At 36.2% G+C, this 12,262-nt stretch overlaps 2 protein-coding genes across 3 annotated transcripts; one reads left to right on the plus strand and one right to left on the minus strand.

Moving 5' to 3' along the window:
* The first annotated feature begins 1,383 nt into the window (after positions 1-1,383).
* LOC145113373 (ethylene-overproduction protein 1-like) lies at positions 1,384-4,947 on the plus strand. The gene is made up of 4 exons (XM_079049475.1): positions 1,384-3,578; positions 3,655-3,946; positions 4,028-4,337; positions 4,426-4,947. Exons 1-4 carry the CDS (start codon positions 1,546-1,548, stop codon positions 4,650-4,652), a joined length of 2,862 nt encoding a protein of 953 aa, XP_078905601.1. The 5' UTR covers positions 1,384-1,545; the 3' UTR covers positions 4,653-4,947.
* Positions 4,948-5,090: 143 nt separating this feature from the next.
* LOC145113374 (inactive receptor-like serine/threonine-protein kinase At2g40270) lies at positions 5,091-9,239 on the minus strand. Of its 2 annotated transcripts, none has more exons than XM_079049477.1 (10): positions 9,100-9,239; positions 8,824-8,942; positions 8,594-8,738; positions 8,357-8,428; positions 8,130-8,273; positions 7,904-8,047; positions 7,350-7,792; positions 7,077-7,267; positions 6,863-6,995; positions 5,091-5,708 (listed from the first exon to the last, which is right to left on the minus strand). In XM_079049477.1, exons 2-10 carry the CDS (start codon positions 8,933-8,935, stop codon positions 5,140-5,142), a joined length of 1,953 nt encoding a protein of 650 aa, XP_078905603.1. In that variant the 5' UTR covers positions 8,936-8,942; positions 9,100-9,239; the 3' UTR covers positions 5,091-5,139. The 2 variants fall into 2 exon arrangements, with proteins under 2 accessions (XP_078905603.1, XP_078905602.1); XM_079049476.1 differs by having other exon boundaries at positions 9,096-9,239.
* Positions 9,240-12,262: the final 3,023 nt, after the last annotated feature.

Here is a 12,262-nt window from a genome sequence, read left to right on the forward strand (position 1 = left end):
TCGCTTTCGCAAGTTCTTTGATTCTCTAAGTTTTCTAATTTTTTGGTATTTTTTTTGCTTGAGTTTCTCGATTTACCGGGGGTATGTGACCGAAGGTTGTTTAATGGTGATAATAAGTGAGGAGGTGGTAATTGGTAGTGGTGATTAGTAGTGATAATGGGTGGTGGTGATGGTGATTAGTGGTGGTGAGTAATGATGCTCACGGTTGGGGTGATTGGTAGTGAGGATGGTGGTAATTGATGACAATGATGGTGATTAGTGTCGCCATTTCGGTGATGGTAGTGATAACGATGATTGGTAGTGGGGATGGTGGTTACGTTATTGGTGATCTATGACGATGATAATGGTGATTGGTGTTGGTGATGGTAGTGATTGGAGTCGGTGATGGTGGTAAGATGATGATGATATTGAGTGATGACGATGTTGATAGTTATTGATGGTGACGGTGGTGGGGCTGGTGGTGATTGATGACGATGGTGATGGTAATTGTGATTGGTGGTGATTGGAGTCGGTGGTGATGATGATTATTGGTGATGAAATGATAGCGATTGATGAAGATGGTGATAGTGAGTGATGGCGATGGTGATAGTTATCGGTGGTGGGGGTAGTATACCCCGTTCCTGAGTTCAATTTAATGAGAGAAAATATAAAGAAATGGGTGAAAATGAGAATGAAATAATATAAATTGGTGTTCCCAAGTTTCATTAAAGGAAGAAGTGGAGGGAAATGAAATGATTATTTTCCCTCCTAACTTTCCTTCTAATTTGGGAGGATTTGGAAAGAAAAAAAAATGATTAATTTCCTTCCACTTTTCTCCAATTTGGAAACACAAAAGAAATTTTTTTTTTTTTTTTTTTTTTCTTCTGACTTTTTTTTCTTTTCTTTTGTTAGTGGTGGATTCAAGATAGGTGAGATGATTATATTTATAGTCAAACTAATAATAAGAAGAAATAAAAAAAAAATATAAAAAATGATAAAAAAAAAAAAAGGCAATTTTATCAATTCACATGCACTTAACGGAGCATTATAGACGGTAACTGCCTTAGGACCTTCGGTGCAAGATTTGAAAACCACATGGACCAATAATGTCAAAAAAATCAAACATTAGACCAAAAGTGCATATTAGAGCAAACTACATGGACCAAAACTGTAATTTATTCTTTTGTTTTTAATAAATTTTCAATATGAGAAAAATTACTTTTAAAGACACACACATGGATGCAATGCAAGTTTCTTTATGTGTTTCATGGCAGAATAAAGTTTCTTGAAATTCACTCTCGTTTTTTATAACATTAATTATCTATTGAATAACACTCCAAAAGATTTTACACCCACAAATCTTTTTCTAGATTTATTTAATAATGTTGATAGAAAATAAACTAATAATTAAAACCCCTTAAACATGTTCTTTCTTTTTCTCTCTCTTTCTCTCTCATACAATCACGGATGCACGCAGCAGCAGTCAAGGTTCTGCTCTGCATCAATGGTGGTGAACGCTGGCTAGGTTTAAATTAACCCACGATTTCATCAACACCCAGTTGATTCATGTCGATCTCAACTGCTACTCATGATGGGTGTTCATCATCATCACCAAGATCAGCGAAAATCGCGAATCTGATCCGTCAATTTACAAACACCATGAAATCCGGCGGTCTTAAGTTCAAAGACCGGTGTAAAAAACCCACCCAAGTACATGCTCTTACCATCAACTCCATTTTGTCCTCGTCTTCATCGAACAGCGATGAATCGACAACACTCCCATTCGTCAATGCTAAATCGCTTCTTCCTTATGGGCTCCCTGATACACACCTTATTGAACCCCCCTTAGATCCTCACCTTAATCCCCTTGATTTTATTAACTCAATCTCGGACCTCTACAAGAGAATCATCCATTCTTCCTGTGAATCGGAAAGTTGTGGTCTATATTTAGAACAGTACGCGCTATTTTGCGCAGTTGGTGATCCGAAGCTGCTTCGAAGAAGTCTGCAGTCGGCTCGGGAACACGCTGTCGACATACATTCGAAGGTTGTACTCTCTGCGTGGCTGCGGTATGAGAGGAGAGAAGACGAGCTTGTGGGCATTTCCGCCATGGATTGTATCGGTAAAGTTCTCGAATGCCCGAAATCCGCTTTAATCGATATCGGGTATGATCCTTCCCATTCCGTTTTCGATCGCTGCCAATGTGTTTCCGAAAACGCCTCTGAGAATCTCAATGTCACTGGTTCCCGCACTTCCCTCAACAACGAATTCTTAGTTCATGGCAACGATGACGAAATCGTCTGGTTTTGCATCGGAAACGAGGTAATCACTTGTCTCAGACCTAAAATAGCTTCATTGTCTAGCCCACTAAACACCTTATTATACGGCAATTTCATCGAATCTGCAAAAGAAACCATCGATTTTTCACGAATTGGGATCTCAAAAGAAGCCATGAGAGGTGTGGAAGTATTTAGCAGAACAAAACAAATGGAAAACTTTTTCTCTCCAAGTATAGTTTTGGAGATTCTATCATTTTCACAGAAGTTCTGCTGCGAGGAAATGAAATCAGCCTGTGAGGTTTACCTGTCCCCATTAATTTCCACCATTGAAGACGCATTGATCTTCATCGAATACGGATTTGAAAACATGGCAAGTCTCCTTGTAGCTTCATGCTTACAAGTTCTACTCAGAGAGCTTCCAAGTTCTTTAAACAACCCCAAAGTTCTAACCTTGTTTTCCTCTTCTGAATCCATGGAGAAACTTGCTTCGGTTAATCATTCCTCCTTTCTGTTATACTATTTCCTCACCCAAGTCGCCATGGAAGAAAAGATGACATCAGTCAACACAGTCACGCTCTTCGAAAGACTCATCGAATCAGCAACCGACACGTGGCAGAAAACCCTCGCGTTTCATCAATTGGGTGTTTTGTTATTTGAAAGAGAAGAATACAAACACTCCCAAACATGTTTCGAAGCAGCTTTTGAAATGGGTCATGTTTATTCAGCAACAGGGATTGCTAGAACAATGTATAAACAAGGGAAAACATATTTAGCACGTGAATTAATCAACAAGATTTTATCAGAAAACAAACCAAACGGATGGATGTATCAAGAACGATCTTTATACACTCTTGGAAGCAAAAAGATTCTAGATTTAGAAGAAGCAACCAAATTAGATCCAACACTTTCATACCCATATAAATACAGATCCGTATCAATGGTGGGTGAGAATCAAATCAATGAAGCTGTTGAAGAGATAAACAAAATCATCCGTTTCAAAATTTCCCCTGATTGTCTTGAATTAAGGACTTGGTTTCATCTTTGCCTTGAAGATTACCAAGCTGCTGTGAGAGATATATGTGCATTGTTAAGTTTAGACCCGACTTACATGATGTTTCATGGTAAAATGAGAGGTGATTATTTGGTAGAAGTTCTTAATCAAAAAGTACAACAATGGACACCAGCTGATTGTTGGGTAGAGCTTTATGATCGATGGTCTTGTATAGATGACATTGGTTCACTTGCAATTATACATCAAATGCTTGTTCATGATCCAGGGAAGAGTCTTTTAAGATTCAGACAATCTTTACTTCTTTTAAGGTAACCATCGCTATAAGTCTATTCTTATTTTATTATATTTTGTTTTAAGGATCTTGAAAAAGAACTTTTTTTCTAGATTAAATTGCCAAAAGGCAGCCATGCGGAGCTTGCGATTGGCTAGAAATCTTGCAATTACAAAGCATGAACGTCTTGTTTATGAAGGGTGGATTTTATATGACACGGGTTATCGAGAAGAAGCTCTTTCAAAAGCAGAAGAGTCGATTTTGATTCAAAGATCATTCGAAGCGTATTTTCTTAAAGCGTATACATTAGCAGATGCATCTCTGGATTCTGATTCTTCTTCTTTTGTTATACAACTTCTTATCGATGCTCTCAAATGCCCTTCAGATGGTCTTCGAAAAGGACAAGTAAGTAATTTCAATTTTCACAAACCCTAAACCCTAAACCTTAAAGAACTAAAAGGGTAATGAAAAAATCGAATCTTGTAGGCGTTGAATAATCTTGGGAGTATATACGTGGATTGTGGGAAGCATGATCTTGCTGCAGATTGTTATATAAATGCTCTTGATATTAAGCATACACGAGCTCATCAAGGGCTTGCACGTGTTTATTCTTTAAAAGATGAAAGAAAAGCTGCATATGATGAGATGACAAAGTTGATAGAAAAGGCGGGAAATAGTGCTTCTGCTTATGAAAAAAGGTCAGAGTATTGTGATCGTGATAATGCTACAAGTGATCTATCAATGGCTACACAGCTGGATCCATTAAGAACTTACCCATATAGATATCGAGCTGCAGGTACTCTTTTTTTTTTTACATCAAATTTTTTATTGAAAAAAATAAAGAAAAGGGAATCTTGTTAATGTGTTAAACTTGAATGTATTAGTGTTGATGGATGAACAAAAGGAAAGTGAAGCTGTTGAAGAGCTTACAAAGGCGATAGCTTTTAAACCTGAGCTTCAAATGCTTCATCTTAGAGCAGCATTTTATGAGTCAATGAGTGAGTATGAGCTGGCATTAAGAGATTGTGAAGCGGGATTATGTTTGGATCCTACTCATAAGGACACTCTTGAGCTTTATCATCGAACACAAAAAGCTGCTGAATATACATGACTTTCTACTTTTCCAATCATCTTGGAGAGAAATGAAATGAAGATCGATTGCAGATTCACGGCCAAAATGCATGCATGACAAAATGGAAGAAGAAGAGATTTTGAAAGTTGAGAATCAAGAAGCTCAGGGGCTACGAATCGAGCTGTGTATTTTTACATTACGTGAATTTAGGCTCAAAAAAGAGGGAGAAAGATGTAATTCCATGCATATACAACGAGTCTAATTGTAAGTTGTAAAATCATTGTTTCTTTATAAATTCTTGAACATTATAATTTTTGGTTTTGAGATTCTCTCTTGTTCTTGAACATTACAAATTGGAAGTAGTTGCAATTTGGTTTACATTAAAGATAAAGAAATGGGAACTTATTAACTACATAGAATATATATATATATATATATATATATATATATATATATATATATATATATATATATATATATACAGATAAAACTCAGTTTCACTTGAAAAATAGGATACAAAATGTTTCTAAATAGATTCTGTTGATGATAAGATTTCAAGTTCAGCCCACCAAAGTGGAGATGATCTTGGTATTGTGCTTTCAGGTGTCATGTCTGTGATCTCCTTTAACCTAGATGTCACCTCTTTCATAATCGGTCTTTCATTCGGTTCTAAAAGAACACAGCTTTTTACCACTTGAAATAGTTCATCAACCGAATCTTGTTTGACCCAAGTCAAAGTTGGATCCACTGAAAAATCCGATACCCATGATGGGGTGTTACTATTAGGGTTAGGTACCTTACCAGTGATTAGTTCATATAGGATTAAACCAAAGCTGTAGACATTTGTTTGAGGGGATGAAGATGAATATGAAGATGAAGGTGGGGTGTGGGGTTTTGTGGGACCCGTTTTTTGGGAATCCCAAAAGCTGAAATCTGAGATTTTGGCAGCGTAGTCTTCGGTTAGATATATGGAAGAAGATTGGAGGTTGTTGTGGGTGATAGGTGGGTTGAGTTGGTGGAGGTATTCAAGGCAGTATGCCATGCCCATAGCTATACGCAACCGCATTGACCAGTCAAGGTGTTCTGCTTCTTTAACTGTTGAATATAAATATTTATTAGGAAATGGTTAGTCAATAATTATATCAAGTACTACTGTACTCTACCTAATTCTTTCATGTTTCAAGAACATGTGCTTTGGATGTATGCCAGTTGTTATGAGAGATAAAAAAAATGTAGTTTTGGATGAATAATCAATAAATAATGCTAGTTGCTATTGCACGACATTATTCTTGATGTTGAAGATACGAATTATTGACTGGTATGCAGGCATGAATGATTGATCAAAGAATCTAATGAAGATGATGAAAAAGTCAAATGATTATTAGAAATTTATTCTGACAAGTATAATGAATTTTGGAATGAATGATTGATTTAATTAAGAATTTCATCTAGGTATTAAAAAATGCTTGATAATACATTTTTTCCCTAATTATACAAGAAAGCCATTTTCTTCTTAATGGGAAAAACGTTTCCATAATTTTTTTACAGTTAAAAATAACATTTTTGTTGGTTTTATTGGCTGCATAAGAAAGAGCCCATTGCATTATTGCATGAAATAATTGAAAAAACTATGGTGTTACTATTTTAGGCGAAGAGAAAGTCCTTGCATTTACCTTTTGAAAAAGCCATTTTATTATTGTTTTTTTAACAAAAGAGAAGAAGTCCATTGCATTTACCCACAATTATCGACCTTTTCTTTTCTAATAAAGAAATTATATTTTCAGATACTATCCACAAACGTTATTGAAGTCAAATTGACCGATGAACAGAAGGCATGCATGTTCCTTGAGACTATATGATAAAATATCCATGAGAAAAATAAGACAGAAAAAAGAGTATTTAGGTGGCAAAAAGAAGTACGCATATATATATATAACCCATAAGAAAAAAATGAATCTAAAAACCAAGGATGCCACAATCATGTTCTAAAAATATATACGTAACTTACATTCATATCCAGGAATTTAAAGTATAGGTGTAAATGCAATGGTTTTTTCCTTAATAATTATATTAATAGTTTTTTCAATAATTTCATATACTAAAAAATAATGGAAGGATGTTTATTTTTGCTAAAAAGGATAACATAATGGCTTTTTCAATAATTGGTTGAAAATGTAACGTGATTTTCCATATTTAACCTTCGAAAGAACAAAAATTAAAAAATAATAGAGAATGTAAAAAGAACTTACTATGCAAGTGCTCAAAGAGAGTCCCATTTGGAGCATACTCAAAAACCATCATTCTTGTGAAAGGCTTTCGTTCTTCACAATACCCAATCAAATTCACAAAGTTCTTGTGATTCACCTTTGACAACATCTCTATCTACAAATAAACCCCAAAAAATTAAAAATATTTAAAATAAGAAGCAAGATTTTCTATTTTATATATAACTAGGTTTCTAACCTTGTTTCTAAACTGTGTTTCTGAACTCTTAGTCCAATCTTTAACAGACGTTATGACAGTTGATGTCACAGCTATTTCAACCCCACTTGAAAGAGTCCCTTTATAAACAGTTCCGTCTAACATACTCCCAATTATATTACTAAAATCTTCACAAGCTGTTACAAGTTCAGGGCGTTGTAAACTAGGAACACCTGAAATCACCCATGAAAAATAATAATAATATTGCCTTTTGTGTAATATATGAAAAAGAAAACCAAAAATATAAAAACAGACCTGTTGTGAATGCTTTTTGCAGCTGTCCACTTAACCCTGTAGCCCATGGGTTAACAGTAACCACTCTACTTCTTTTAAAAAATACAAATCCAAAAACAGAAAGAAATATAAACATAAATCCTCCTAATACCCCAGACCATATAAGAACTGTGTGATGTTTTGATTTATAAGATATAAAACTTCGAGGTGAAGGAGCTAAAGCAGGTTTGTTTTCTGGTAATAAAGATGGTGTTTCTGCTGGAATTGGGAAAAGAGGTGATGGTTGAAGTATTGGGGATGGTGATGGGGATGACACTGGTGACGTGGAAGGTGATGGGGCTGAAACTGGTGACGTGGAAGGTGATGTGGCAGATGGAGGCAATGATATAGATGAAACTGGAGCACCTGATGGTGAAAACTGTAATAGCTTTCTTTCTGTAACATATCTGGATTCAATTGCATTCCTGTAAGAAGTATAGAGATTTTGATTCAAGATTTGATATGGGTTTTGTTAATTATTGGATTTGGAGTTGGAAATTAGTTATCTTGACTGTAAACTGTAAAGTCAAACTTACCAAGAACTGGATCTTTTGTTACAGATGAAGTCATTATTATGAGAGCTTGTGAGCTGGTTTTCATCTACTTGAAACTCAGAAAGTGTTTTGAGATTGTTTACTTCTGGTGAAAGATTATCAAGAAAATTGTTGTTGTCTAATAAACTGCATTCATAATTATATGAAGTTAGTTAGCAAAAAGATTATGAACATTTTAAATTATGTAACGACTGAAATCAAAACTTACAGAATTGATAGGGAAAGGTTATTGACAAGATCAGATGTGAATGGCCCAGTGAAGTTATTGTATCCCAAATCCAGCACTTCCAGTTCCTTCAAATCTCCAATTTCTTGAGGAATTGTTCCATAGAAAGAATTATTGCGTAAAATACTGTAAACACAATATATATGAAACAATCATCAGAACATGATTAGTCACTAATGGAGGTTTTGATATGAATCTTGGATGCTTACATGGACTTTACATTTGTTAGCTTTCCGAGCTCTGGTGCTAGCGTTCCTTCAAGGCATAGATCTCTTAAATTCCTGTAAATTAACAAGAAATCAAGCTTAATTCCCTCAGCTAGGCATTAGATCGAACACCTTCAAGTCAAATCACTCACGGAATGGGATTCACAAACTAAACTATCAGATTCACTGCACATATCATATGAACATTAATTGATGAGTGATGAGACGATAAAAGCTTACAATATGACCACGTTTCCATCGGAACACTCAACGCCGAACCAAGAACAAGGACCCAAATCCGCCGCTTCACCGTCGTTATTCCAACCAGACAAAACCCCTAAAGGGTCCCTCTCAATTCCATCTCGAAACTTCAACAACGCCAACCCTGCAAAACCACAACTCCCAAAACGTTAATCAACGTGTTCAAATTTCAGTCAACAATCAAAGAGTTGCTTCGGAAAACGCCACACCTTCGGTGTTGAGAGACCAACAGAGGCTAGAATTGTGATCGATTACTAATGCAACAACAAAAAGGATTGCTAACCGCAGCTTAAACCGATTGAATTTCCAAAACCTTTCCATCTTCAAACTAAAGAAACAAAAAATAAAGAATTGAAGCTGTTTAGTAAATACGAAAACTAGATATAGAGAGAGGACGCTGATCAAATGCAAGCTAGATCATGCAAGATCAGGCTAGAAACGCGGTAATTCGTAACGAAAATATATATAAATAAATAGTCACCGACTGCAGGGAATGTGGGTTTCAGTTACAGAACGAAATCTTGGTGTCTTGCGTATCGGAGTGGAGAACGGAATGGAGCAAAGAATTATGAATTTCGCAGATGTTTCTTCTGAAAGTTTTGTCTTGTTCGATTGACCATGTCTTTTGTTCTTGGGGTTTTTATAATGGCGCCGTTCTGGTTCTACACTTCACATGTGATCTGTCACGTGCCGATTCTTCCACATCTTTTACTTCCATGTTCTACTAGGCCCATGTTTGGTGGCAATGGGCAATGAATCAGAAGACGTTTTTCCTTTTTTTTAAAAATAAAAATAAAAAATAAAATTGAATTTAAGATTTTATTTAAATAAGTTTGAAGTTTAAAAGGTAGTATCAAAATTCAAAATGAACTAATCATGGTATTTGATTAGATTTATTATCCAAAGTTAAAATAGAATTGAAAACATCAATTTTGTGTTTCTGTAAAGTGACATGAATAATAATAAATTAATAAGGGTTGGAACTTGGAATATTTGTTGCCACTCTATTGGTTGAGCTAAACAACTTGGCCATGCATCGCGGTTTAATCATTTGAACGAATGTATTTGATCATCGTAAACTTCTAAGCAGTCATTAATAATTAATTATATTATTGAAAATACTTATATGTCAAAAATAAGAAAAATGTATAGACAAATATTACTTTTGTCAAAATTGTATTCTAGGCAATAAATTTTGTTTTGGTCCGAGAAGAGATGAGTATGCGACGTTAATTCGAGAAAAAAAAAAAGGGGGTTTTTTCTATAAGGACCTTTTCATTTTCCAATCTCACCCTATTTGATCTTTTGTCTATTTGTTGTTTTTTTTTTATTTTTTTTCTATTTTGTTTTTAGTTGTTTTTAATTTATTATTATTATTATTATTGTTATAAATTTCGTATAAAATTTTAAAATTCGGACGACATTTTTTTTTTAATTCTTTTTTAATTTATATTATTATTATTATTATTATTATTATTATTATAATTGTTATAAATTTCGCATAAAATTTTAAAATTCGGACGACATTATAAATTCAAACGGCTATATAAAATCAGTTTTTTAAATATTTTTTTATATTTTAATATTTATATTATTACTGTTATTATTATTATAAACTTCAAACAACATTTTACAAATCGGACATTATAAATTCAAACGACTATATAAAATCGGAATAAAAACAAAGTTTGTCCCTATTAATTACGAATACTAATTGGCACGGTATTACAATTGTGTATTGCGTGGTGCATTATACGGATTGAAAACATTTAGTCGAGCACTATACAATGTTTCCCATGCAGCCGAATGTTCTGATCTGTATGTACGAAGAAGCCTTGACAAAACATCAGACATTGGATACGCTCCTTGTAAATAAACCATTACATAATGGTTAGGGTGAATGTGGGCGATAATGTAACGACGTAAATTTTCAAAACAATTTTTCATTTTTAAAAACGTAATCTCATTCATAAAATATCATAGTAATCCAATGTAACACATGTTATCTCAATAACAAATCCCAAGATCCTCAATACATAAATCCTCTCAGTGTGTACGGATCATGCCGGCGCCTTCCCGCGATCCTCGCTAGTACCTGAAACACATATCACAACAACTGTAAGCATAAATGCTTAGTGAGTTCCCCCAAATACCACATGCAACACATACGCCACTCGAGGCTACAATACGACCCTCCGGTCGATGTGTCTCAGCGGGACCCTCCAGTCCCGTATCTCGTTGGACCCTCTGGTCCGGTCATAGCTCGTCGGACCCTCTGGTCCGGTCTGTGTCGTTGGACCCTTCGGTCCGGTCTATATCGTTGGGCCCTCCGGCCCGGTCTATTCAACACATAGCATACATATAACACAATGCACATAACTCATATATATATACACATAGCATACAAGACCCTCTGGTCTACACATAAATACCACTCTAGGTAATGTATAGTGAGAAGACTCACCTCAATGAAGTCGGATAAACTCTCGTGCTCAACGTCCCGACTTAGCCTCCTCCTATTATTCAGATAACATCCCCGATTAATATTCACTCATGATCTCATCTCTACAGATTGGGTAGAAGGCCATTCTACCCTTCCCTGAACTCTCCTGAATCAGTCTTGACCAGAACCCTAAAGTCAACGGTCAACTTTGACCCGACTCGTCGAGTGCACACGGGCGACTCGGCGAGTCCATGCAGGTCCTCTGAATCCTTTCAGCCTCTCTTGGCTCGTCGAGTCATCCTTCCACTCGACGGGTTACACCTGTCACGAATCGCGGGGCAACCCCGACTCGACTCGTCTAGTCCACTTATGGACTCGGCGAGTTGCCTCCATAACAACTCTCAAATGACCTTCTGAGGTCAGATCTGCTTCTCTAAACTATAGATCTGGCCTTCAAGTGCTCAAAGGTCACGTAAAGGTGCAACCTTTACGTGCATGCAACCCACATCAAGTCATAAATGGAGAAATAACTCCAAAAATGGCAACCTAGTCTCCAATCCTCCATGAACAAGCATAAAGCATAATGGGAAAGGTTCTCTGGACCTCTATGGGTCCAGATCTGAGGTCTAACCCAGCAAGGGACCATAACCTCAAACTTTCAAGCCTAAAAAGGTTTATAGAAAACCCTAAATCATAGATCTTAACCCAAAACAGAAGGGAAGTTCGATTTGATACCTCAATAGTGTAGATCTGAACTTGAAAACCCTGGATCCACAGCTCCCTTGACCTCCTATTGTTGGAAACTACTTCTCTTTTGCTAAAACACACAAGAAATGGTGAATTAGCCTTCCTCTTGCACCACAAACGTTCTCTTTCTCTCTCTAGGGTTTCTCAGGGGTGAAGTGGCCGCAATGGAGGCTATAAAGGCATTTAAATAGGGCACAGGCCCCGAGAATTAGGGTTTCACTTAACAGCGCGGACTCGCCGAGTCCACGCATCGACTCGTCGAGTCCTTCATTAAATCTGACCAGAAATGCGCGATCCCACTCGGCGAGTCTGAGCGCCTACTCGCCGAGTCCCTCTCTAAAATTCAATATAAATACTTAAAATAAGATACCTGGGAATCCGGATGTTACAGATAACGACATATGCAAGGTTTGGTATGTCTTGCGGGCCATATCGATGTGGGAACCACGTTGAAGAAC

The sequence above is a fragment of the Lactuca virosa genome, chromosome 5 (genome assembly GCF_052849685.1).
Source record: "Lactuca virosa cultivar CGN04683 chromosome 5, Lactuca_virosa_CGN04683_v6, whole genome shotgun sequence".
Taxonomy (NCBI): domain Eukaryota; kingdom Viridiplantae; phylum Streptophyta; class Magnoliopsida; order Asterales; family Asteraceae; genus Lactuca; species Lactuca virosa.

Bases quoted from the DNA above. Each gene is read 5' to 3' on its own strand.
- LOC145113373 (XM_079049475.1), top strand. From the start codon at position 1,546: ATGTCGATCTCAACTGCTACTCATGATGGGTGTTCATCATCATCACCA. The intron at 3,579-3,654 runs GTAACCATCGCT...CTTTTTTTCTAG, and splicing joins CAATCTTTACTTCTTTTAAG to ATTAAATTGCCAAAAGGCAG. The intron at 4,338-4,425 runs GTACTCTTTTTT...TGAATGTATTAG, and splicing joins ATATAGATATCGAGCTGCAG to TGTTGATGGATGAACAAAAG.
- LOC145113374 (XM_079049477.1), bottom strand. From the start codon at position 8,935: ATGGAAAGGTTTTGGAAATTCAATCGGTTTAAGCTGCGGTTAGCAATC. The intron at 7,793-7,903 runs GTAAGTTTGACT...TACTTCTTACAG, and splicing joins AACAAAAGATCCAGTTCTTG to GAATGCAATTGAATCCAGAT. The intron at 7,268-7,349 runs GTCTGTTTTTAT...GGGTGATTTCAG, and splicing joins GCAAAAAGCATTCACAACAG to GTGTTCCTAGTTTACAACGC.